Below are 27,945 nucleotides of genomic sequence, written 5' to 3' on the forward strand. Positions count from 1 at the left end.
TCTAGTACACAAAGTCTTTTAATTTTTTAGGTCAGATGGTAAATTATTACAGTATTAAAAATTGTCCAAAGAGACCACACAACTAAAATGACCATAAAACCATACAATACCATAATCAGAGTAAGTCTGTGAAAATATGTTTTTAACTAATTGTCTACAATTTGCATTAAATTGGAATTTTAAAAAAAACAAACAAAAAACAAACAAACCATAAAATCATTTGCATCTATCTGTTTATTTTTATTTTCCACAAATATTAACAAACACTTTAAATATACTTTAGTCATTGAAAGCTTTATAAATGCCATCACTTTCTTTTCAAAACCAATACATTTTGTTTAACAAATGCCTTACCCTATGGCCTCTTGTTTGCATACAGTACAGGGCTCAAGGCTAAGGATTTTTTTCTACTGGCTCCGTTGGGCAGGTGGTTCAATTTTTTTACTTGCCCTGCAAACATTTTCACTGGCCCTGCCATTAAAAAAAAAAATAAATAAATAAAAAGTTGTTGCTATCAAAGTTTTAGATACCAGTGAAATTTTACAATTCATGATTATAATTTTGATACCACAGCAAAAACTACTAGCCTAACAAAAATAGTTCAAGCATTATTAAAGACAAGTGAAAAGTCAGTAAATAAGAACAAATGAACAAATTACTGTACAAGCAATAGCACAAATAAATAAACAGAACAATGATACAAATTAAAGAGACTTTAGGTTTTTAGGTGTACAAAAACAGAAACTGAATAATCAAATGTAAGATAACATTGAATTTTTTTTCCCCTCTATAAATTAATAAAGATCATTCATTGTTAAAGCTACAAAAGTTATGCAGTCAAGAGCAGTGAGTGATTTTCTTTTTCTTTCTTTCTTTTTTTTTTTTTTTGATTAACATTAAGGACATTGACAGCAGCTGTTAAATTAGTCACGGCCACTGTAAGAAACCATGCACAGATACAATATAATGATGCACATCCAGTTTATCCAAGTCATAACCAACTGTCAAGACGGTATATTGACACACTTTTTTATATATATTTGTCCACCCAAGTGCAAGGAGATGTGTAAAGAAAGTCAATTCGGTGCTCACACATTGCCTGAGACGTAGCTCTATATGTGTGTACTGTGCACGCAGAACACACTAAAAGTTGTTATTCTCGTCTTCTTGTGTTTGAATGCTTTAAAATTGCTGGAATATTCAAATTGGCAACATGTATTTGACCATTAAATCACAAGACGACGCGAAAAAGGAATTCGGTGCTTACGCATTGTCAGAGTCTGTGTGCACGCTGTACACAGAGAACACAGTCACGAGCACTGAATGGAGTTGTCTTGTATGGCGTCTTGCGTTTGAATGGTTTAAAATCACTTGAATGTTTAAATTGGCAAGGCTTAAAAAGAAGTGTAAAAGATAAACTTCCATGAGGATGCAGCAGTGACAAATCCATCAACTGTCCCGAGCATCTTTCACACTGGCCATCGGACTGTACTTATTGTTGGGCCCTGCAGTATACAGCTTTTTTTTTGGAAGTGCTTAACAGCTGACCTGGCCCTTCATATTGAAATAAGGTGCCAGAAATTATGACTGACAGGTAAAGCAACCAATCACATTTTGGTTTTGTGCCGTGCCATGTTTATGGGCGTGGAAATGTAACCACAATAACAGACCAGTGTGTAACTCTGCCTTTTAATAATTGATATGGGAAATAACATAAGATCACACGACAGACAGGCGTTCTCACACGAGAATGGATTTATTAATTTAGGCTGCAATAAAGCTTTCAATCCAAGTTGTCTGTACACTGATTTGCAATGGGGAAAAAAATTAAGAAAAGAATATGAAAGAGAGAATGGTTGCTTGCAGAAGCAACCTCATTGGCTGTAGGTTGTCGAAATTTTGTCGAAATTGTGCAGTGTGAACCCAAAAACACATAATTAACCCAGATTTTCTTATAGCCTGTTTTTGGTTGTGTATAAAAAGACAGGCAAGCTTTGTTACATGTAAGTCATGTGACCATTACACAGATTTAACTATTTGTTGTTAGCAATTTGTACCCGGTCTCTGTAAATCCTTCCAAAACTCCACTTGGTCTCTCAAGCTTCGTGTCGTTGTGGCGATGAGTTTTGAATAGCGGCAGCGGTTATATTCTACAGGGAAGACATTGAATAGGCTTCCATCAGGTGGATTGGTAAGTGCAATTCCTAAATGTGTCATACATAGACCTAGAAATACATCCTCTATGTAAACTGGTTTGACAAGTTGGGCTGCCTTAACAAGTTTTTCTGGCAGGTCTAGGGTGAAAATATATCCCAAGCCCAGAGCATAGGGTGGATAAAAAGGTGGCTCATAAACAGTTTTTGGAAGATACCATTTAGAACGAGGGTTTCTCAGAACCACTGCATTCCTAGCCACAAGTCCAGTCATATAGTTCTGCTTTGGAGCAGACAGAAGCATATTGACTAAGGTTTTCACATTGAGAAACACATCAGAGTCAACTTTCATTGCGTAGGAGGCATTTGGACAGTAAACAGTCAGCCATTCTAGCATTACCATTGTCTTAATGGTGAGATTGTAGTAACTGTCCCAGAAATCACTTTGTATGAGGTCATGATACTTCTCACTTTCATGTAGCAAATTTTGTTGAAGCGTTTCTCTTTCTTCTGGAGTGGGGAGACCCAAAATAAATAATATGCTCACGGTCTTGTCCCCAACTAACCTCTCTGATCCCCAAGTTGAACGAATGGCGTCCCGAGCAGCTGTATTGCTTGGAGCTACTGGTACCATTAACAACACGAAAGGGTTTTCCTTCTGGCACTTCTCTGGCTCATTGAAAACTAAATTATACTTGCGTGGGTATGCCACATAATATGGTTCAGGAGGCTTCCACACTTCCACAGAAGTCACTGTTGGCGCTATAGGCTTATTCAGCAAATTGTTGACCATTTTAATGGTAAAGTTCTCTGCAAGAAATAATCCAACTGTTACAGTCCAGAATTCTGAGATTTCATTGGGGACAATGTAGTAGCACAGGAACAGGACCAGGAAAATGGTGAATATAAAAAACGAACGACGAGATCTGCATCCTCTACTTGATTGGCCATGGCTAAAAAGAGAAAAAAAATGTTTGACCTATCTTTTGGCATGTTGTGTATTGATGCATTCATCTAAATAAACTTTTGTTATCATTAAAGGGTTACTCCACCCCAAAATGAAAATTTTGCCATTAATCACTTACCCCCATGTCGATCCAAACCCGTAAAAGCTTCCTTCCTCTTCGGAACACAATTTAAGATATTTTAGATGAAAAAAGGGAGGCTTGTGACTGTCACAGTCACAGTTTACTAGGGGTGTCGAAATTAACTGTTGCATCGCGATGCGGATGTGGACAATTCTGCATCGATGCAGTAATAGACCATAATCGATTATAGCATATGACGTCATTCACATATGGCTTGTCACGCTAGTATTAAAAATGCACTCTCTATTTTAAAATCTGAGCTTATAGCTTTTTTCCCGCATATGGCACGTACAGACAAACGCGCCGGGCTTCATTGCACAGAATATGCGCTGTGAGACATGCGCATTGCTTGACAGTGCTTACACTCGCTGCTATTTTAGTCTTTTACTTTAGATATGCTTTAATTTCTGCTGTTTGGAATGCAGTACATTAGATGCACGAAACTCACATACTGACAGACTTTCACGTGCGCTTTGTGTTTGTTTGTACTGAAGCTCGTGGCTGCGGTTGCGTCCCCCGCACTATTAGAAACAGGTGATTATGTCCCCCGCAATTTTTGACCCACCGCCAATATTTCCACCCACGTTATTCGATTTGTTACTCAGATTTGAGTGAACTAACATTCAGCCAATCACTGGCGAGTCATCTCTTGGGCGCATCTGCCATGAGCTTCAAATCTCCCGTTGCTCTCGCGGTTTCATTCATTCACGTCTTTGCTCTTTGGCGGTCTGGGGTAAAATACACCCCAGAAAACGATTACGTTTGCGTTTTTAAAGGATTCTGGTGAGTCAATGATTCAATTACCCATTCATAAAGACACGGGGTGTTTCTCAAACGGAAGGCTGCATCCTACAAAGGTTGCATATCTCGGCTGCCACGCCATCAAACGTCGCTGAAGGCCATCTCAATCGGAAGGATCCTTGGAAGACAGCCTTCGTTTCGCGTCCTTCTTTCAGCTGAATTTGAAGGATGCATGGGATGTATCCTCCGCAACCTTCAATCACCCACAATCCTTTGTACCCATTCCATTTTATGAAAATAAACGAGTAGGGTGAAGCTGCAGGCCCGGAGGCCCAACTGCACACTCAGACCTGCACGCTCAGACCAGCACTCCCAGAACTATCGTTTTTTCAGACAGTGCCTCCTGCTGTTTGGAAGAACATTTGTTTTGTAGCGTGTGTACCGTAATAATTTCCAACATTATAAAACTGCTCGCAAGTAGCAACATCGGACACGTAAGTAAGGTTATTAATTTTATTAAAGCGATTCCTGAAAATTAACAGGTTTTATGGCATAAATCAATGTGACATCTTATTACACCAACAAACAAATAGCCTATTTTAGTATTTAATGATAGTTTAGATAGATAGTTCGACAAAATAAGCCGTGAATTTTGTTCTCCCCAGTTATTTTCAAACACGCGGTGTGTAACCTATTATTACTAGCTTAGTCAGTGTTTGGTTTGATCAAAATTAGTGTCGAAAGATAGCATTATTTTATAATATTTACAGCTTGCTCTTATTTTCTGTGTTATTGTACCATTCTGGGATACTTAATATGTTTTCTAACAAAATAAAAAAACGTTAAAGTAAAAATGTTAAAATAAAATGTATAATATATAATACAATTATTATTTGTAACATATTTTAGAACTATGTAGGTCTACTGTATGTATTACTGTATTAACTACTATTATTTCATACTAATATTACTACTACATTTACTATTAGTAGTAGTAGTATGTGTAAGAAAAACAATATTGCACATTCTTTTTATTGTACTTTACAAATCTTAAAGTGCTACCACAGACAATAACAGTAACACAATAACAGTGTAGCAATTAGAAAAAGTTCTGTAATAATTACAAATAAGATCTTTGGAATAAAATGCGGCCTTGAGTTTACTTTCATCAAAATATCAAGTAATTTGCGTAGAATTGACAATATGAGCTCAGTGTGACTTGTGTATTTTTTCCCAGATGGATATTACAATTCAAAAAGGGGGGTCTCTGCCAGAACTAATACAGTGCACCGAATGCTGCAGTCATTTCCACTGTCCATTTTGTGATGTAATTAATGACTTGTGCATTTACATATTAAATATAATTTCCTTCTATGACCCAAAGGAAATACTCAAAGTGGTTTCCACCCCGTTTTCAAGTGCCTGTCTACATTGAGAATGAGCCGTCCCTGACAACCCTTTGTAACTACATGAAAGGAGTTCTTAATAAAACCCAAACGCAGCTGACTTACAATGATGAGGTGGAGTTCATTTGTGGATGTCTCCTCCCAGAGGTAAGCCCAAAACATGTTTGAACATGAGCATGTTTATGTTCTGCAGTGTGTGCATGTTTTGTTTTATTAATTGGTTTATTTGTACAGGCCATCATTCATGGCCTTTGCGAGCTGCAGGGCTTGTCTTGGCAGGAGGCTGAAGAGGTGTTCCTCCAGGGCCCCATTTATCAGTCAAGGTATGTTTCAAATTTTTGTTTGTACAAAAACTGTTGGATTTTTGTGTTACACAACATTTCTGACAACAGCATTTTTATCTTTTATTTTAGTGAAGTTGAGGAATTTGACAGAATAATTGCTTGAGAAATGAAAAATCTCCCCAACAAGAATGTAAAGCATTTTTTTTTGATGTTATTTAATATGTAATATATACATTATGAACAAAATTATTTTTTTCACCGTTTTTCTCTGCATTGTTTACAGCTCGATGAATTGTAGAACCTCAAAAAGAATACAAAAATAAAGTTTGGTGTGAGAAAATGACTCCGAGCACTATAATTTATTGTATGTAAATATAGAGTTAATGTTCATCCCCTAACTCAATACTAAAGAATGTGATAAATCCTTAATAATTAGGAAAACAATAAATGACCATGAAAATATTTAAGTAACTGAACAATTTCTATTTACAAATACAATTAATAAAACTAAACCAGACTTAATGCATTAAATCATAACCTAGTATGTGTACTATTTTATATAATAATGCATTCAGTCATAGCGTAATATTTTCTAGTAGAAAAATAGTGTAAGTTGCAATCTATCAGCAATTGAATTCAGGTTAGGTAATCTTATCTAATCAGGGTAGATAATCTTCCAAACAGCAGGAGGCACTGTCTGAGCGTGCAGGTCTGAGTGTGCAGTTGGGCCTCCGGGCCTGCAGCTTCATAATGTTGAAATAAACTGACGAAAAACGACTGAGCTTGTCTGAATTTATTATGAAATCTAAGACAAAAATAATGTTTTCGGACATGAAAGGATAGATGTTATCTTTTGTTTTGGTGTAAATTACTTACTAAACGCTAAACTTCCAATAATTTATGCCACAGGGAGATCATAGATGGCGGTTTTTCATTGTATTGCATTAATAGAAAGCCAAATAATATAAAGATTTGTAATACAAAGGTTTTTTTCCAAAACTAAGTTTTATTAGTGTTTTTGTGCCGTGACGGTAAGGGCGGGAACATATGTGACGTAGCCACGCGCACTTACTAGAGCGTCTCATTCTAGCGTTTATATGCCGATGAGGACTCAAGCCTACAAGACTCTGAAGGGCTGAACTAGGAAGGACGCAGCCTCGGTAGGATCCAGCCTTCCGTTTGAGAAACACCCACGCACTTCCTTCCTGAATGAATCAGCTGTTCAAAAGAATCAATTGAATGAATGATTCAGTGATCAAATCAGTGACTTGACGTCACCTACTGGCAGTTTTATTTTAATTTTTAAAGGGGTCATATAATGCCATTTTTGTACAAGCTAATATGATTCTTTAGGGTCTAAATTGAAAGTTTGTAATATACTTTAATTAAAAATTCTCATTAGTATTGTAAGAAAACACTCATTTTACCTGCTCAAAAACAGCTCTGTTTTCAGCACACCGTTTTAGTGCGTGTGTTTTTAAATGCTAATGAGCTTTGCTCGCCCGCCCTCTGTTCTGTGGGGCGTTTTGACCTAACACACGTGGAGTGTTGCCTTGACAACAGTTGAGGGTATATTTTGAAGAATGGCAGCGGGAGTCTCTGAGGATACTGTGCAACCGTATCAATTCGAACCGGAGTCGGACCCGGAACAGGATGACGGCCCCGAAGAAGTTCGACAATTAAGGCTCGAACAGGACGTTTCTGAATGGTTGGTTAACGTAATGTCACTTTTATCTATTTTTGTGTGTACTGTCAGGTAGAGTAGTGAGATACGAACGCTATGTGTTTACTGATACGTTAGTTCATTGACCGATTGATGTTACAGCTAATGGTCATGAAAAATAAATTCGGTAAATGTAGGCTTGTCAGTGATGCATAACGTTATCTATGCAGTGTTAGGTACAACTCTCAGGGCGGAAACCATTAATTTTCATGCAGTTATAACTGTTTTTTATTTATTTAAATTTTTTACATTACTTCTTAACAGACACCGTTATAAACCATCTACAAAAGTAAGCTTAGTGTAGTGTTATAATGTTAACTTTAATATCTGCGTACACAGTTTGTAATAACACAATAACCATAACGTTTTGTTCATTATAAACGTGGGATTATTAAGTATATTGAGAACGTCGTAAATAGAAAACATGCATGTACCCTGAATGTAAACATTAGCCACATACATCGTGAAGCGTGCTAGCGATTTGCAAAGATTAATATAAAGATTAATATAAAGGTTAATTAAACGTTACACACACTTCTTCTGGAGGTTCAGCAGGAACACGAATAGTTGGTACCGATTCTTTTTTCAGGAGCAGCTTCTTAGCAAAACCAGCTTTATACTGACCTTCATTTATAAAGCAGTCTGGTGAAAAATGATTCGCGCAAACATGAAAACATTGACGTTGCTCGTGGGGAATATTCCCTTCAAAAGCAAAACTCAGCCACTGTGTCTTCAGCGGTTCGGACTTAGGAACATCAAAATGACTGCTGTGTTCATTATTGCACCCGAGAACAGAACACCACAATCGCTTAGACGCCATTCTGCTCATAGACAGCTCCAGCGTATATCAACAATTTTTTTATTTGACATAAAAGATGACATACTTTTAATAAAGTTACAAAAATGCCATTACAAAGGTAAAAACAAAATTCCCTGTAAATCACTTTAAGGAGTCAAATATTGCCTCTTAATGGGAAGGTTAATTTTTTTATCAGAATTTTTGATTATTGATTAGAAGGTGCTCCTAAATTTTTGACTGTGCTCCTACATTTTTTAAAGTAGAATTATCCGGAGTAGAATTATCTGTGAATAAGTGTTAAGAATTAAGATAAACGTTATTATTCAAGTATAGTGTAATTTAAATATTGTCCATAAAATATCTTTATTTCACAAAAAGTATATTTTTACTTCATCAGAAAATATAGATGTCCACAGTGGGTTTAAATATAGATGTTCACAGTGGTCTTAAAGTCCCAAGTCCTGAAGTTATTTTTCAAATTTGAGTATGATATCACAAAATAGGTTCCTGTAAGCTATCATGGCACGTTCCCAAAATTGCAACTATGATGCTCTAAAACGCCAATTGGTATTCTATTTAGAATTTATTATATGAACATGAATGTACTTAGTACTTAGTAATTCCACTTTTAAAATGGCTGCTACGCCCCTGTGTCATGGTAACTAACGTTACTTACGTGTAACATTATTAGGAACTGGTTCTCTCTCATTTTTTCTTGCTGTTTTTTTTCTGTTCTTCAACTTTCAGAGGATGTGGTCTTACCCGGGGAGCACATTGCAGAAACCCAATTCAAAATTGAGAACCATCATTTCATGCTTGTGTCATTTGTGGTCATGGCGCCTGCAGATGTACGCACTGTGTGTACCATGAGCGCTCAGACTGACCTGAGATTTGCCCAGCAAACATTTCAGCAGTAAATTATAGCCGTATTTCTCTCGACTGAACCAGCCATGCCATTAATAATGAACGTATCAGTTTTTGCATGCCACAGTCCATTTCTGCTTATAAACATTACGTCAAATAGAAAGAGAAAATCGTGCTATACGCACTTTCATGAGATCGGGTTAGACTACAACAATTAATTTGTAGCCTATTTTACAAATGGGAATAGAACAAATTCATGACAATGTTTTACATTCAAGCTACCCGTAAAATTTATAGTGAAAAGTTATTTAAAATCTTCTGGAATGCAATAAAGTAATTTTTAAAGCTGTTTTTAAAGCATTTTGCTGCATGGATTAAAAAATAGGCTACTAAATAATTCACATATCATGCAGAAAAAATTACTTTGCAGAAAATCCTTTTAAATGTTAAGGAATTAAGAGCAGAGCAACGTAAAAATCAGAAAAAAATACAATCGGGCCTGTTTTAGGCTTTTCCTTATTTTTATATTTTAGACGGTGATGAAAAATGACTTGCCATCTCCTCATTGGACGTGCCTTTAGAGAGAAATGCATCTTTACGGATTACATAATGAAAGAGTTTTTGTTTTCGATTTGAATTATTTCGTTTTAAAGTAGTAATTTAAAGCTTTCTATAGATATATTTAACATATTTGTGACTCAATTCGTTGAGTTTCGGTTCATCATTGTGAAGCGCTCCTGTTCAAGACGAGACGGCAAGCCTATCCTCTGTTTTCCTATTTATTTTAATAAAAGCACAATGTTTTTTTATATTGTGAATGCACACAAATAAAAGTAGATCCTTTACAGTTCCGAATGATGTATTACTCTTACCTTTATGAGCAAACATTATGGCGTATTTTAAGTTGTGTTTGCGTGTGTGCGTGTGAGAGAGAGAGAAATAAATTCAAATGAACAATCAAACTTGTTTCTTTTTTAAAATATAAAATTCATTAATTTATACATTTATCAATATGCCATAGCCTACCATATGTCTTTGTTAAAGAGCATAATACAAAGTCTTTTAGCATGAAAGCACGTATTTTTCAATGTGTGACAGCATCCATCATAACTGAATCCAACCCATTCTCACTCCCAAGGCGTCAAAAACTGAAGCATGGTCAAACGCCTTTCGCGTCACTATGAAGACGCCAAAAGTGGCCCTAGGCGTCAGTATATGACAAGATAGGAACTCCATTACTTTCAATTGCTTGCTTTATGCGTCAGGTCAAGACGCTTATGGAAAATAACATACGTTCTCCTCCGTTGTTTTCAGTTGTTTGTCTTAGTTTAATGGTTTGCATGCATTTGTAAAAAATATAAATAATTTTATATACATTTATACTTTTATTGGAGCACCTAACCCACCCCTACCCTAAACCTACCCACTTCTGAACAACATAAAACACGTAACAGGCAAATGTAAGTGCAGTCACCGGTATTTATTGCAAAAACTGCCCTTAAACAAGCAGTATAAAAGCATTACAAACAAGTCGTGCTGCATTCCAGGTCTTCTGAAGCCATACGAAGTCTTTATGAGAAGAAGAGAGCAAAACATAAGGTTGTAATCGCTGAAAATGATCCCGCTCTGTTAACCTGCTCACATCTCATTCAAAAAAATACTCCCGTCCCGTAGCATGACGCAATTGGTCACGAGACACAGAAGAGCCAATAGCCTGTCAGAACAGCATAACGCAATCGGTCACGAGACACACAAGAGCCAATAGCATTTCACAACCAAGGCTTCTTCTGGCGGCATTTTTTGAATTCGCGCACAGACGAGACTGCAGCATACGGGATGAGCTTAACGCGTCTACTCCTCTCACAAATCAAATGTTTTGCCTCGGAAGACTTGGAATATTCATATTTTTTTTAATAAATTATGACGGTAGTTGTATCTGCCTGTTATATCTTGTGTTTTATTGACAAATGGTAGGTTTAGGGACAGGGGTTGGGTTATGTGATCATAATGTGTAAATAATGTAATATAAATAAAACTGTTGTGGCTGTTTACATTGAAAAATCACACCCCAACATATATGCAATAATGGCAATGTTATTACCCAATATATAATTTAATTATGACGATACAATTCTCAGTATGGCGTCGGCATATTGACGCTAAGGGTTTCCTATTTAAAGCAACGGAGGACCCTGCACGTCGAAAAATGACGCTAAAGTGTACCTTGAGCGTCAAAAAGCGACGCCAAGTGATCCTGACCAAGCTTCAATATGAGAAATTAGACAGCATTTTTGAAATTTTTGTTTTGATCTCAAATAAGTCTTGCTGATTTGCTTTTTTGTTAAAGCAGTGTTGCTGTTGTAAAGTTATACAGCTACAGTTGTGTTGCTGGGTTTTAAAGCAGGTGTGATTTTATTTTTTTTCTTCCTTATCACTCTGTATTTACAGGATTTCACTGTCCACTCTGTTGACAGTGGCTAGATGTGTGCACACACTGTAAGAGCTGTGTGAGATTACTATCATCTTGCTTTTGTGGGGGTGGGAAGGGGTGTTAAATAAGAATTTTGGTTTTTGTTTTTTTCCCCCATAGGTTTTTAACATTCTAAAAGCTCTTTATTCCAAAGATACTACAAGCTAGTCAGTCTATTCAGTAGGTGTAATGTATTGTAAGTTGCTTCAGACCCAGACAGCAAGCAGTGTCGGCCCAGATACGGCCCAATCATGGATTTCACACGGGCCAGATGTGGGCTGGATCTGGGCCAAAACTATGTTGCTGTCTGGGGAGGTATTGCAAATACGTACAACAATAATTGACATTGACATAAAAAAGGAAATTTACTTTTGGTACTTAAATACTTTTAAAAGCAAGTACTTCTGTACTTTTACTTAAGTAAAAATCTGTCTTTACAACTTTTACTTGGAATGGAGTAATATTTGACCAGCACTTTTTGAGTGTACTTTCATTCAAGTAATGTCCGCCTGTGCTCATCAGTAATAATCAAATGGCAATAATGCTAAGGAAAAAAGAAAAACCCATAACTATGATTATCTGTAAACTTTCGATACTTAAAGCACTCCCAGATACTGAAAGTGCTTTTTGTTTATCACTTGTAATTGTCTTTTCCACCCTTTATCACTTTATATTTGCTTGTATGTTTTAAAGCTATATTTACTTTTAATTCTTAACAATAATTAGTTAATTATATATTAATTAAAATACTAATTAATTAATTAACAATTAATTTAAAAAGTAGCCTGCTTATATAATTTAATAAAAATGCACAAAATAAATTTGATATAATCGTGATGCATTGGGATGCATCGTGATATCGAATTGAATCGAATCGTTGACATGATAATCGTAATCGAATTGAATCATGAAACCAGTGCAGATTCACAACCCTACAGTTTACACAGTGTACACAGTTTGCATCCAGCGGATATTCTCCGAAATGACACTATGCTGACACAGAGGAGACAAATTGTTGAATAAAGCCGTTTTTTTTTGTACAAAAAGTATTCTCGTAGCTTCATAACGTTATGATTGAACCACTGATGGCAGATGGACTATTCTGACGATGTTTTTATAGTACTTTTCTGTGCCTCAACAGTGTTAATTGTTTGGCAGTCAATGGGGACAGTCACAAGCCTCCCGGTTTTCATCTAAAATATCTTAAATTGTGTTCCGAAGACAAACGAAGCTTTTACAGGTTTGGAACGACACGGGGGTAAGTGATTAATGACAAAAGTTTCATTTTGGGGTGGAGTAACCCTTTAATACACACAGTGATGCTGTACAAGGTATATATGATAAGGTACTACGGTTAATAAAAGCATCAAAAATCTTATATTTAATGTTTTGCAACTCATGCACAAGGTGGATAGAAACTGTTCTTATCTAAATCTATATGCCACTTCTAAAAAGATTTTACAAATTGAATCGTTGTTAAATGTAAGGTCCATTTCCTACAATGTGGGTAGTAACTTAAATGAAAATATGTTATGTCGTTATAATTTAATATACAAATTAAAACAGAAGCATTGGAGCTTTACCTTTGTTTTTCACAGTCTTCCACCATTTTTCCTCTGTTTGAAGAATTTCATACGCATTATCAAGCACTACCATGGCAAGGCACCGTGTACAGTGAGTGTGAAGCACATAGTGAAACAAACCTTTTTTCTTTTTTTTTGCATAACTAGTTCCACCCCCTATCAGACATAAGAAGGAAACAACATGGTCTACTATGATATATGCTACAAACATTAGTGAAGATCATCTGAATTACACAAAGCCAGTCATTCACTTAGAAACTAACATATGATTTTCCAATACATTAGTATAGATAATGAGGTCATGCTAAGAGATTATGAAAGCAGAATAAACTGTACTGGCTAGTAATTCTACAGTATGTGTATGAACGTGTCTCTCTCCAGGGGTTGATCGTAATTATTTTTGTCATATGAGACTGAGACAACACCAAACACATTATCATCTCACGGTATTGTACTGTGGTTATTAAAGGTAAAAGACAAATCTGCTAATCTGCTGCTAGCGTGTCAAAAGACACACCTATATTCATGTGTTTACATATTTTATCATTAGATCATACTGTGGCTTATCATACAGGTCTAAGAGAGTTAAATGCCGCATGAGTGACTCTTGGCACAAAACCTTTGAACAAATTCATAAACAACCTACTATAGGTGAAAAGGAAAAATGAGAGAAAGAAAGTAAAGGTAAAGCTAAATAAGGAACATTTGAAAGTGTAGAAGCATTTCTAGCCTTTCAAGTACTGGGAAAAAGTGTGCTGCTCATTTCACACGGTTTCATAACTGACACATGAATAATAAAAGACATTTGTGAGTTTTGCGTCACGCAATAGACCAAAAATAAATAAATAAATAAAAACTGCAACGTTGTCAGCAGCCTGATCGACGTAGTCTAACTATCATTAGCAAGTTTAGATATTTAAGTCAAAATGGGTCAGTGATATTGAGGGGAAAAAAATAAAAAAGTCAAGCCGCATGATAATCAATGGCATGTTGTGCCACAACAGTTTTAGCAAACATTCCTTTATTTAATGCTAAAGAGATAAAGAAAAAGTTTAAGAAAAATACTTTCAAGAAAAACATTTTAAATAAGTATAATTGTTAATATTTCAGGATAAAATCTAAGAATGATTCTCACAAAACAAAGCTTTTTTCAAGGTAAATTAAAAATAAATTAATAAGTCACAATTTCTGTATACAGTGCAACAGCAAATGTAAAGCTGCAATAACAGGAGATGCCAACAGACACTACATGGGGACATACAGCATATATTTTGCACATATCATATCATATCATGAAGCAGACATCAATTTTTTATAATTTCTTAATAATATAATTATTATTTTGTGTGTGGTTCGGCGAGGGTGGCTCGCTATCGCCCTCTATTGGCCAGCTGTCTCTGACGATGACAAACATATTAGAATAATGAATATGCATGTTATTATGTGGCTTAACAAAGCAACATACTTCATTGTACAATCAAAGAAAAGTCTAAACATACTCGTGTGCTCTAATGTCATTTAGACTTTTTCTTTCATTATATATTGTACCAGTAACGTTAAGTATGCCTAAAAAGATGTTAATTTGCTGAAACAAAAGTAGTGACTCCTTGAAGTAGATATAAACCTTTATTATGTTTTTTCTCCAAGAAAAATTGCATATAATAGGTACCAATTATTTGGCTTATCAGATTCTTGAGCTGCTTGAGCTTGTGTTTTCAGAAATATGGATTAATAAATTATGCAAACCACAAATACCAAAAGGTTGAAGGTAACTGCAATTAAAAGGCTGTGACTGGTAATCTGTGACATGGTAATGTGGTGTGGCCTGAATGAATAATTTCAATCACAATATAAATGTATAAAATGGAACAATAATCACAAATACAGACACATTTTTATGTTTAAGGGTAAAGGAACACATCATATGTGTATACATCAAAACCTCAGTTATTTTAATGGTACAGATACTTATTTTATTGATTTGTCGCAGAAATCACATTCCAACTGATTCAAAATCACATGTAGAAAATAAGAAAACCAGCAAAGTATGAAGAGATATGCAAATAATAGATCAGATGTCATTGCAGCTCGCTGGCTAACTTGCTGACTTGCCCTTGCTTTGACTATTACTATTATTGCTGGCCCAAGAAAAAGAGTGTCTCTCCAGCACTCTCTGGGCATCCTCTTTAGCATCCAAGGTGGCCGCTCGCTCTTCTTTACAAATCATTTCATGTTCACGTTTCAGCTCGTGGTATGAACGTGAAAACACATGGAAGATAGATGTAGCTGGAAAAGCCATGATAAGAATACCACTCAGTATGCTGCTAAAGGCAACAACCTGGCCAGGTATACTGTGTGGTATCATGTCACCGTAGCCAACTGTCGTCATGGATATGATAGCCCACCAATAGGAAGCAGGAATGCTGCTAAAGCTGTGAGGCCCAGTGGGCTTGTCCTTTGTGAATTCTTTCTCTGCCAAATGTATGAGAGGTGAGAATAGAGCTACAGCCACGCAGAGGAAGAGAAGCAGGAGTCCAAATTCTCGCATACTCCGTTGTATCGTAAGACCCAGTGTCTGAAGGCCCAGTGAGTGTCGTGCCAGTCGCATCACATACAGGATTCGCAGGGCACGCATGACTCGCAGAATTAAACCCAGCTTATCTAAATATCCACGACCAGCGCTACCATTAAGCTCGGCTTCTTCAGATTCATCTTCGCTATTGACAACCAAAGAAATGTAGTATGGTAGAATGGCTATGACATCTATGATATTAAGTGGATTTTGAACAAACTGCAGTTTGCTTTGAGCCTGCAGGAAGCGCAACAAAAACTCCATGGAGAACCAGGCCACGCACACCGTTTCCACTATGAATATGTTGCGACATTTTTCTGAGCATTCACCCTGTAAAAGAACAATTAGGGAAATCGGGTGAATGTTTAGATTAAACATCACTTACTAAAGCATGGAATACAAAATCTGTAAAAGGGTCATTCTACAGAAACGTCCACTTTTCTGTCCCTAGACTTTAAAGAGATATTGAAATACACATTAGGGTTACAATTTTTTTATATTTTAAAATGAAACTATGTTATTTGAACAAATACACCTTCCTGAGCCATCAATGTGGCATTATTTTATTTTTATTAATTATATAGATTTTCCAAGTACCACAAAACTGCTCGTCCCCACAGCCATGTACAGCGGGAAAGTGCTTTATTTTGAGGACAGGATTTTCTACCATTTAAAATGCAAAAGTCTATTCATAACTATCAAATATATGATATAAATGGCATGATAAAACAAAATGCCAAAAAATATTATAAAATATATAATGAAAACAGTGGTCGCCTGGAGTTGTGTCACTGGTGTTACCGCTTAACAAAAGTCTTTTATTTTGGAATAATAAAAAAATCACACTGATGACATCACTCGACTTCCTCCTTCCTATTTTCTAAACATCTATGAAAAAGGCCCATGTTTAGTCCACTGTTTCTTTTCAGTTATGATCAATTTTCTCATTTATCTCATGATTTCATATGAAGCTTTTAGTTGATGTCACTGGTGTGACCTATTTATTGTTAGGAAATGTAAAAAACTATAATATAAATGGATTAAACTACTTAATTTAGTGAGTATACCATGATTGACAACATGTGGCTTGATACCTTGCAGCAGACATTTTGTAAAATGCATTTTCATGAAAATTGTCACTGGTGTTACTGTCACTGGTGTTACCTTCCTTATGGATAACACCAGTGACGATCAGTATATCAGGCCTAATGTATGTCACTGGTGTTACTGTCACTGGTGTTACCTTCCTTATGGATAACACCAGTGACGATCAGTATATCAGGCCTAATGTATGTCACTGGTGTTACTGTCACTGGTGTTACCTTCCTTATGGATAACACCAGTGACGATCAATATATCAGGCCTAATGTATGTCACTGGTGTTACTGTCACTGGTGTTACCTTCCTTATGGATAACACCAGTGACGATCAATATATCAGGCCTAATGTATGTCACTGGTGTTACTGTCACTGGTGTTACCTTCCTTATGGATAATACCAGTGACGATCAGTATATCAGGCCTAATGTATGTCACTGGTGTTACCTTCCTTATGGATAACACCAGTGACGATCATATCAGGCCTAATGTATGTCACTGGTGTTACTGTCACTGGTGTTACCTTCCTTATGGATAACACCAGTGACGATCAATATCAGGCCTAATGTATGTCACTGGTGTTACTGTCACTGGTGTTACCTTCCTTATGGATAATACCAGTGACGATCAGTATATCAGGCCTAATGTATGTCACTGGTGTTACTGTCACTGGTGTTACCTTCCTTATGGATAACACCAGTGACGATCAATATATCAGGCCTAATGTATGTCACTGGTGTTACTGTCACTGGTGTTACCTTCCTTATGGATAATACCAGTGACGATCAGTATATCAGGCCCAATGTATGTTACTGGTGTTACTGTCACTGGTGTTACCTTCCTTATGGATAACACCAGTGACGATCAGCATATCAGGCCCAATGTATGTCACTGGTGTTACTGTCACTGGTGTTACCTTCCTTATGGATAATACCAGTGACGATCAGTATATCAGGCCTAATGTATGTCACTGGTGTTACTGTCACTGGTGTTACCTTCCTTATGGATAACACCAGTGACGATCAATATCAGGCCTAATGTATGTCACTGGTGTTACTGTCACTGGTGTTACCTTCCTTATGGATAACACCAGTGACGATCAATATATCAGGCCTAATGTATGTCACTGGTGTTACTGTCACTGGTGTTACCTTCCTTATGGATAACACCAGTGACGATCAGCATATCAGGCCTAATGTATGTCACTGGTGTTACTGTCACTGGTGTTACCTTCCTTATGGATAATACCAGTGACGATCAGTATATCAGGCCTAATGTATGTCACTGGTGTTACCTTCCTTATGGATAACACCAGTGACGATCAGCATATCAGGCCTAATGTATGTCACTGGTGTTACTGTCACTGGTGTTACCTTCCTTATGGATAACACCAGTGACGATCAGTATATCAGGCCTAATGTATGTCACTGGTGTTACTGTCACTGGTGTTACCTTCCTTATGGATAATACCAGTGACGATCAGTATATCAGGCCTAATGTATGTTACTGGTGTTACTGTCACTGGTGTTACCTTCCTTATGGATAACACCAGTGACGATCAGTATATCAGGCCTAATGTATGTCACTGGTGTTACTGTCACTGGTGTTACCTTCCTTATGGATAATACCAGTGACGATCAGTATATCAGGCCTAATGTATGTCACTGGTGTTACTGTCACTGGTGTTACCTTCCTTATGGATAACACCAGTGACGATCAGTATATCAGGCCTAATGTATGTCACTGGTGTTACTGTCACTGGTGTTACCTTCCTTATGGATAACACCAGTGGCGATCAATATCAGGCCTAATGTATGTCACTGGTGTTACTGTCACTGGTGTTACCTTCCTTATGGATAATACCAGTGACGATCAGTATATCAGGCCTAATGTATGTCACTGGTGTTACTGTCACTGGTGTTACCTTCCTTATGGATAACACCAGTGACGATCAGTATATCAGGCCTAATGTATGTCACTGGTGTTACTGTGCTGTGTTACTGTACTGTTTTGTCTGTCACATTAAATAAATAAAACAATCTCCTTATTTCTTGCATTTTCATTATTTTTCTTTAACTCTGACTACATGTGCTGAAATTTTTTTTTAGAAATAATATTTCATAAAAACTTTTAATATTGCTAAAGAAGGTAACACCAGTGACAAAAAATTATACATGTGGTCTTGAAATAATTGCACAAAAAAGCTAAAAAAAAAATAATAATTAAGCTGTCATTTATATGTATTCACAAAGTCAAAAGGTAATCTAATAATGTGGTCTAAGTTTAAATGTAAAAAAATATATATATATACATTTTAAGACATTTTGCCATACCAAAAGTGGACGTTTCTGTAGAAATGACCCCCCAAAAAATAAAAAATAAAAACAACAACAAAAAAACAATGTAACTATTGACATTGACATTTTTGCTTTATTAAAGGAAATATGTAATGAAAGACAGATTCAAAATTGAAGGCGGGGTGCAGTTACTGGGATAATAGGCTTGTTTGAGATGAGCAAAATTTGCGCAGAAACGATCACCGGTGATCACTGCGAGGTGCATGCCGGTTAGAAAAGTGTCCAAGTTATGTCCGCCTTGCTCTGATGTCATGCTGACGTGTGCCAAAAACGTGTGCGCGAGGCGGCTGTGTCGGATTGAGCAGTCGCGCGCAGTTGCTCTCCACCGACTGCGCTGACCAAAAGCATGATGGGAAACGACTGACTGACGACACAGCTTAATGCTCATTGGTTCAGACAACCGTGACTCAGGGGCGTAAATTTCATCTGACAGCAGGGGGGGACAATAATAGCCAATAAAAGCCGAATATTCACCAGAAGAGGCGGACAGCAGCTCGTAAGTGTTGCGATACTTAGTCATAGATCTGTTGTTTAAATTATTTACCTGCTGTTGGGAAGGAATACTTTCGTTTCCTTCTATTTCTATTCTGCATTTTCGTTGAGGTTTCGTTGTTTGATTGCACTTTCTGTTAATTATAATAATTTGCACCTCGGCTAAGAAGGAACCTGGATCATTTTCAGTGCTCCTTGCTAGCGAAGTGTTAGTTTCGTCTTGAGTTATTTGCACAAGGCTATTGGCTGGGCCAATCAGAAGCCGGCCACAGCGACTGTAAAAGTATTTAAACTGCCTGTTCGCTATTACAAGTCGGGAGAAGCCGAATATTCACCAGAAGAGGCGGACAGCAGCTCGTAAGTGTTGCGATACTTAGTCATAGATCTGTTGTTTAAATTATTTACCTGCTGTTGGGAAGGAATACTTTCGTTTCCTTCTATTTCTATTCTGCATTTTCGTTGAGGTTTCGTTGTTTGATTGCACTTTCTGTTAATTATAATAATTTGCACCTCGGCTAAGAAGGAACCTGGATCATTTTCAGTGCTCCTTGCTAGCGAAGTGTTAGTTTCGTCTTGAGTTATTTGCACAAGGCTATTGGCTGGGCCAATCAGAAGCCACAGCGACTGTAAAAGTATTTAAACTGCCTGTTCGCTATTACAAGTCGGGAGAAGCGAATATTCACCAGAAGAGGCGGACAGCAGCTCGTAAGTGTTGCGATACTTAGTCATAGATCTGTTGTTTAAATTATTTACCTGCTGTTGGGAAGGAATACTTTCGTTTCCTTCTATTTCTATTCTGCATTTTCGTTGAGGTTTCGTTGTTTGATTGCACTTTCTGTTAATTATAATAATTTGCACCTCGGCTAAGAAGGAACCTGGATCATTTTCAGTGCTCCTTGCTAGCGAAGTGTTAGTTTCGCCTTGAGTTATTTGCACAAGGCTATTGGCTGGGCCAATCAGAAGCCGACCACAGCGACTGTAAAAGTATTTAAACTGCCTGTTCGCTATTACAAGTCGGGAGAAGCCGAATATTCACCAGAAGAGGCGGACAGCAGCTCGTAAGTGTTGCGATACTTAGTCATAGATCTGTTGTTTAAATTATTTACCTGCTGTTGGGAAGGAATACTTTCGTTTCCTTCTATTTCTATTCTGCATTTTCGTTGAGGTTTCGTTGTTTGATTGCACTTTCTGTTAATTATAATAATTTGCACCTCGGCTAAGAAGGAACCTGGATCATTTTCAGTGCTCCTTGCTAGCGAAGTGTTAGTTTCGTCTTGAGTTATTTGCACAAGGCTATTGGCTGGGCCAATCAGAAGCCGGCCACAGCGACTGTAAAAGTATTTAAACTGCCTGTTCGCTATTACAAGTCGGGAGAAGCCGAATATTCACCAGAAGAGGCGGACGGCAGCTCGTAAGTGTTGCGATACTTAGTCATAGATCTGTTGTTTAAATTATTTACCTGCTGTTGGGAAGGAATACTTTCGTTTCCTTCTATTTCTATTCTGCATTTTCGTTGAGGTTTCGTTGTTTGATTGCACTTTCTGTTAATTATAATAATTTGCACCTCGGCTAAGAAGGAACCTGGATCATTTTCAGTGCTCCTTGCTAGCGAAGTGTTAGTTTCGTCTTGAGTTATTTGCACAAGGCTATTGGCTGGGCCAATCAGAAGCCGGCCACAGCTGTTTTCACGGTAGTGTGTTAGGCTGTATTTATCAGAGGTCCGGCGCTGGCGGAAGCATCAGCGGAAGCGTTCAGCCTCCTCGTGTGAAGACAGACGAGGGTAAAGACCATCGACTTTTCCTGCGCGACTTTAACCGAGCAACGACTCCGAGCGACACACTTAAGTATCTTTTCTTTTTCCCCTTCCTTACACACTCTCCGTTTCCATCCTCTTTCCTGCCACCTCTATCATGTGTTTCCAAACTATTCCGGTTCTCTCTCAACCACGCTCTAACGTCCCACGCAGACGGCAACGTAATCCTGCTAACCTGCGCCTTATCTCTACCTCCTTCACTACACCTCTTTCCTTCTCTGTGGGTCTCTGGAATTGTCAGTCAGCTGTCAACAAAGCTGACTTCATTTCTGCTTTTTCTTTAAAATCACGCTCAGCATCTTGGGCTTGACTGAGACCTGGATTCGTCCAGAAGACTCAGCAACCCCAGCTGCTCTCTACTAATCTCTTTCTCTCACACCCCGGCAAGTTGGCGGGGTGGAGGCACTGGTCTGCTCATTTCTAACAATTGGAAATACTCAACCCGCTCTTCCCTATGCAATTACAACTCATTTGAATCTCATGCCATTACTGTATCAGCTCCGATAAAACTCCAGATCGTGGTCATTTACCGTCCCCCTAGCCAAATTCTAGCCACCTTCCTAGAGGAGCTGGACGGGCTGCTGTCCTCTTTCGTGGAGGATGGCACTCCACTCCTAGTCTTTGGTGATTTCAACATTCACCTAGACAAGCCTTATGCTACAGACTTCCATGCACTCCTAGCTTCGTTTGATCTCAAACGCCTTACCACTACTAGCACGCACAAATCAGGCAACCAACTTGACTTAATTTACACACGCAATTGTACTGCAGATAACATTCTGGTACAACCGCTACATACTTCGGACCATTTCTTCATTACATTTACATTACACTTTGCTTCTCCTGTGCCACCAACCCCCCTACCAGTTACTTTTAGACGAAACCTGCGCTCCCTTTCTCCTTCCCATCTTTCCTCTGTGGTATCCTCCTCTCTTCCTTCACCCACCCATTTCTCATCTCTGGATGTAAACGCAGCTACTGAGACTTTATGCTCTACCTTAACCTCTTGTCTAGACGACATTTGTCCTCTCTCCTCTAGGCCCGCACGGGCTGCTCCTTCCAACCCCTGGTTATCCGAGGTTCTTCGTGAACATCGGACTACACTCAGAGCGGCAGAGAGAAAATGGCGCAAATCAAACGATCTGTCGGACCTCAGTAGGTACCAGTCTATGCTCACATCCTTCTCTGCTAAAGTCCACACTGCCAAATCCTCACATTTCCGCAACAAGATCGACAGCGCTCCAGACATGCGTAATCTCTTCAGAACATTTAATTCCTCCTCTGTCCCCTCCACCTCCTCCCTCCACCTCTATTACAGCTGATGACTTTGCCACTTTCTTTACAGACAAAACTAGATCAATCAGTGGTCAGTTTTCACCTCCACGCACACAGGACCCTCACCCTACCACATCCACTGCTAAAACTCCCATCTTTTCTTTCTGTCCACTCACTGAAGCTGAAGTATCCAAGCTTCTCCTCTCCAACCATCCTACAACATGTCCTCTTGACCCAATCCCCTCACACCTTCTCCAAGCAATCTCACCCACACTCTTACCTGCACTCACACACATCATCAACACATCCCTACTCACAGGTAACTTCCCCATTGCGTTCAAGCAGGCTCGGGTAACCCCACTGCTCAAAAAACCTACATTAAACACTTCTCTTATAGAAAACTACAGACCTGTCTCTCTCCTTCCGTTCATAGCGAAAACACTTGAACGAGTTGTCTTCAACCAAGTCTCACTGTTTCTTTCACAGAACGACAAACTGGATGCTAAACAGTCAGGTTTCAGGAGGGGCCATTCAACTGAGACTGCGCTTCTCTCGGTCACTGAAGCCCTGCGAATTGCAAAAGCCCATTCCAAATCATCAGTCCTCATTCTGCTGGACCTATCTGCCGCTTTTGACACTGTCAATCATCAGATACTCCTGTCCACCCTCTCATCACTGGGCATCTCTGGCATTCCACTTCGCTGGTTTGAATCCTATCTCACTGGTAGGTCTTTCAGGGTGGCCTGGGAGGTGAGGTATCCAAAGCACATACACTGGTCACTGGGGTTCCTCAGGGATCAGTTCTTGAACCCTCCTCTTCTCCACATACACTACATCACTGGGTCCCATCATACAGGCACATGGATTCTCATACCATTGCTACGCTGATGACACACAGCTCTACCTCTCTTTTCAACCAGATGATCCAACGGTAACTGCAAGGATCTCAGGTTGCCTGGCGGACATCTCGGCATGGATGAAAGAACATCACCTGCAGCTCAACCTGGCAAAGACTGAGCTTCTTGTCCTCCCTGCCACTCCGACTCTACAGCATGACTTCACGATCCAGTTAGGTTCATCAACAATAACCCCATCAACTTCGGTCAGAAATCTTGGTGTAATCTTTGATGATCAGCTGACCTTCAAAGACCACATTACAAAACTGCTCGATCTTGCAGGTTTGCACTATATAACATCAGAAAGATCAGGCCCTTTCTGACAGAGCATGCTGCACAACTTCTTGTCCAGGCCCTTGTCATTTCTAGGCTGGACTATTGCAATGCTCTTCTGGCTGGACTTCCGTCTAATACAGTCAAACCTCTACAAATGATTCAGAATGCAGCGGCACGACTGGTCTTCAACGAGCCCAAAAGAGCCCATGTTACACCTCTCTTTATCTCCTGCACTGGCTACCAATCACGGCTCGCATCAAGTTCAAGACACTGATGCTTGCATATAGAACAACCACTGGCTCAGCACCCGTTTACTTGCACTCTCTATTAACAAACTACATCCCTCCAGAAATCTGAGATCTGCTAGTGAGCGGCGCCTCGTGATACCATCACAGAGAGGCGCAAAATCACTCTCTAGATCATTCTCATTCACCATTCCTGGCTGGTGGAACGATCTTCCCACCTCTATCCGGAATGCTGGATCCCTGTCAATCTTCAAGCAACAACTGAAAACTCATCTCTTTCGACAGCACTTGACTTCATCCTAAACTTGCAAGCACTTCGTATGTCTGATTGCCTCTTCAAGATTAATCGCTCGATGTATTCCCCAATTGTAAGTCGCTTTGGATAAAAGCGTCTGCTAAATGACTAAATGTAAATGTAAATGTAAAATGTAAATAAACGTAAAATCTCTCAAGAGCAATTTTTGAAGGGGACACAAATAATACAGCCAAAATTGTACTTGTAAGGATAGATGTGTGTACACAGCATGTGTACATAGCATGGAGACTGTGTTTAAATATGGTTCACCACGCCCTCATAATATAATTATTATTTTGCGTCATCCGTAGTATTTTAGGTTTCGTCTGAAACCTAGTATGTTTCTTTCGCATTAATTCGACTGCATTAAACCCACTAATCTGCCACTTAACATCATATTGAGCAAAACCCAACAGGTAGGTCTACAATATTAGCCTAATATCAGTTCACACACAGGCTTATCGCCGTGTTAGTTGTAGTGGGTGACAAGCTACGTACGGCATTAAGCTTGTTAACCTTATAATCGCTCATAGAAAATACATCGGATGTCATATTTTTTTTTGTCTTGGCTAATTTATTAATGATGCAGCATCATCTGTATTAAAGAGAAAGAATCATTTCACCCGATGTTTAAAGAGAATAAAACAGCCTTGACAGCCTACTTACACATAACTAACTTGCTCTCTCCTGCCGGACTCGTGTGTGTGTGTGTGTGTGTGTATGGGTAAAGAAGGAAAGCAGGCAGTGGACCAAACCACTGTGAGGAAAGAGAGGGGGGAATCAAAACATTTCTGAACTTAAAACGTTTTTTTGCGTTTATTTTGTTTTACTAATCACACAATTATTTTAAGTATATGTCCATTATATTATTTTCAATACACAGAGTCGCTTGTAATTATATTTTTAGGGGGGGACAAGCCTCAGATAGGGGGTCCTGTCCCCCCCGCCCCCCCCGGGATTTACGCCTATGCCGTGACTCTGCATTCTCTTCTAAAATGTTTTATTTTTTTAATCTGATTTCATGCTATTATGTATTTACATTGTGCATGAATATTCCCAAACACTATGACAGTGCCATCTCTTTGTGAGATATGTGATTGTTGTCATATTTTCTATAAAAATCTAAAATACATGTTTGAATTAAAATAAAAATGGATGATAAATATGCCTTTCGTATGGAATTAAATAGCAAGCACTTTGAGTGTCTTGTTCATCATATTCATATTCATATAAAAGCAACATAACTGAAATTATATCATGTTTATCAGCAGCACAGAGCATGAGTGAGAATAACGCGATATCCACCTTTGATCTCGTTGGTATCTGTACCACTTCGAGAGCTCAGAACTGTCCGTCTTTACTGCTCTTATTTCACTCCTCCCCGCACTGCAGCCGCCTACTCTCGCCTACATTTCAGGCGAGGCACATCTCAAACAAGCCTAATAGGTGCGTTCGACTTGAAGCGGCGCTGCACAGAATGACATCAAAGAACCGCGAGAGCGATAAGAGAGCCCACGGATCCTTAAAGGAACACTCCACTTTTTTTGGAAATAGGCTCATTCTCCAACTCCCCCAGAGTTAATAAATTGAGTTTTACCGTTTTTGAATCCATTCAGCCGATCTCCGGGTCTGGCGATAGCACTTTTAGCATAGCTTAGCATAGATCATTGAATCCTATTAGACCAGTAGCATCGCGTTCAAAAATGACCAAAGAGTTTCGATAGTTTTCCTATTTAAAACTTGACTCTTCTGTAGTTATATCGTGTACTAAGACCGGCGGAAAATGAAAAGTTGCGATTTTCTAGTCCGATATGATTAGGAACTATACTCCCAGTCCGGCGTAATAATCAAGGAACTTTTCCACACAGAAATGAAGGCCTGGTACTAGAGCACAAATGCAATGTAGAAAAGACATGCTCACTCAAACACACACACACACACACGCACACACACACATACACACAAATACACATTATATTGTTATTCAGTGTTCATTCTTCACTCCTGTTCATTTCTGCATATTGCTGCTGTTTTGATATATATATATATATTATTACATTAATATCTTCTAAATTCTAAAGTTAATAATTTTTTTTTCACATTTGGTTCATTCAAATAAATAATATTCAACTACAATCTGATTCTAAGTCTTGTCCTTTAGGTGTTTCTTATGTGGCGATTTCTGTGGTATTTTGTAAAAACAGACATTTCAAAACGCATCAAAAACTACCAAAATTCTACTATTTGAAAGAATATTTATTTTTAATGTCTTGTATAATGTTTATACATGTATAAATTCACAAAATGTATCACAAAAGTTATGATATGAGCAGTTGGCCACATCCAGTAAAATGAATGGATCTCTATTGCCCTCTGCTGGGTATCTATGGACAAAACAATTTATTTCTTAAATTGTAATTCCTTCAGGTTTGTCTTTGACCAACAGATGGCAGAATTGTACAGCTAACACCTAGATCAATATCCAGAAACAAATTATATTTAATTTAGATCATCATTTAAGTATTTTTTTCATAAAAAAATTATATTTCACACGCAAGCTAATGGTATAGTTGAGGAATTGTGTGGTAAATAGGTACAAAAGTACTTTGTATATCCAAAAACACAGCATTACTGTATAGATGAGAAGTAAACAAAAAAAAAATAATATATTATATGTATTATTAAAAATGTAATTTTTTTTTACAATCATTCTTTAAATTTTGGGGTCATATAGACCCCAAAATGCACTGAGTGTAAACAGGAAACCGCAGACATATAAGGGTTAAATGTTCCCTCCTAGTGGAATGACCTTCCCAACTCAATCGGAGCAGAATTCTTCCATCTTCAAGAATCGGCTAAAAACACATCTCTTCCATCTTTATTTGACCCTCTAACTCTCTATTCTAATTCTATTCTTATAAAATAAAAATAAAAATAAAAATAAATAACACTAGCTTTTCTAATCTTTTTGTATTCTATTTGTTTTCTTTTTATTTATTATACAGTTAACAAAAGCAAAAAAGGCCTCTAACACTCTATTCTTTTTCTATTCTATTTTATTTCAATTTTTTTATATAATTTAAAAAAGAAAAAAAACTTGCTATGTGTACTGCGTTAAGCTAACTGAGACTTGTTATAGCACTTGCATATCACTGCTCTTTTGTTGATTTTGATTGCTTCCATTGTTCTCATTTGTAAGTCGCTTTGGATAAAAGCGTCTACTAAATGACTAAAATGTAAATGTAATGAAGTTTTTACTGTAAATTTAAATTAAATCTTAAAATGTTGCTACCATACTACTAAAATGTGTATTTTGAGTTCTGAAAATTACAGATTGTTTACATCCTCAGCTCTGGTCCTGGACACCCACCGCTCTGCATATTTTGTATATGTCTCTCTTATCTGACACACTCACTTCAGTTCATTGAGCTCTCTCCTAACAAGCTGACCATCTGAATCAGTTGTGTTAAATGAGGAAGACATACAAAATGGGCAGAGCAGTGGGTCCCCAGGGCC

The 27,945-nt window shown here is 38.0% G+C and overlaps 3 protein-coding genes across 4 annotated transcripts in view; 1 reads left to right on the forward strand and 2 right to left on the reverse strand.

The window, feature by feature from the left end:
* Positions 1-13,214, reverse strand: LOC131543765 (beta-1,3-galactosyltransferase 2). Its single transcript, XM_058781520.1, has 2 exons — positions 13,112-13,214; positions 1-3,106 (listed from the first exon to the last, which is right to left on the reverse strand). Exons 1-2 carry the CDS (start codon positions 13,135-13,137, stop codon positions 2,044-2,046), a joined length of 1,089 nt encoding a protein of 362 aa, XP_058637503.1. The 5' UTR covers positions 13,138-13,214; the 3' UTR covers positions 1-2,043.
* LOC131543767 (uncharacterized) overlaps positions 7,219-27,945 on the forward strand; it is a 24,796-nt gene continuing 4,069 nt past the window's right edge. Inside the window, exon 1 of the mRNA XM_058781524.1 lies at positions 7,219-7,380. The gene's annotated coding sequence lies outside the window, so the exon portion shown is untranslated. The remainder of the gene's footprint in view (positions 7,381-27,945) is intronic.
* Positions 14,523-27,945, reverse strand: part of kcng4b (potassium voltage-gated channel, subfamily G, member 4b) — a 19,026-nt gene continuing 5,603 nt past the window's right edge. The window contains exons 1-2 of one of the 2 annotated variants that reach the window (XR_009271979.1): positions 25,096-25,125; positions 15,874-16,013 (exon numbers count right to left, since the gene is read on the reverse strand). Coding sequence is in view for 1 of the 2 variants with exons in the window: in XM_058781525.1 (XP_058637508.1) it covers positions 15,207-16,013 (807 nt within the window). In the remaining variant the exon portion in view is untranslated. Of the gene's footprint in view, positions 16,014-25,095; positions 25,126-27,945 lie in introns of those variants that run through there. The other variant, XM_058781525.1, reaches the window with a different exon arrangement.

The sequence above is a fragment of the Onychostoma macrolepis genome, chromosome 07 (genome assembly GCF_012432095.1).
Source record: "Onychostoma macrolepis isolate SWU-2019 chromosome 07, ASM1243209v1, whole genome shotgun sequence".
NCBI lineage: Eukaryota > Metazoa > Chordata > Actinopteri > Cypriniformes > Cyprinidae > Onychostoma > Onychostoma macrolepis.

What these genes read in the sequence shown, in the direction of transcription:
- LOC131543765 (XM_058781520.1), bottom strand. Translation starts at nt 13,137, where the DNA reads ATGGTGGAAGACTGTGAAAAACAAAG. An exon ending in GAAGACTGTGAAAAACAAAG is followed by an intron (nt 3,107 to 13,111) that starts GTAAAGCTCCAA and finishes TTCTCTTTTTAG; the next exon opens with CCATGGCCAATCAAGTAGAG.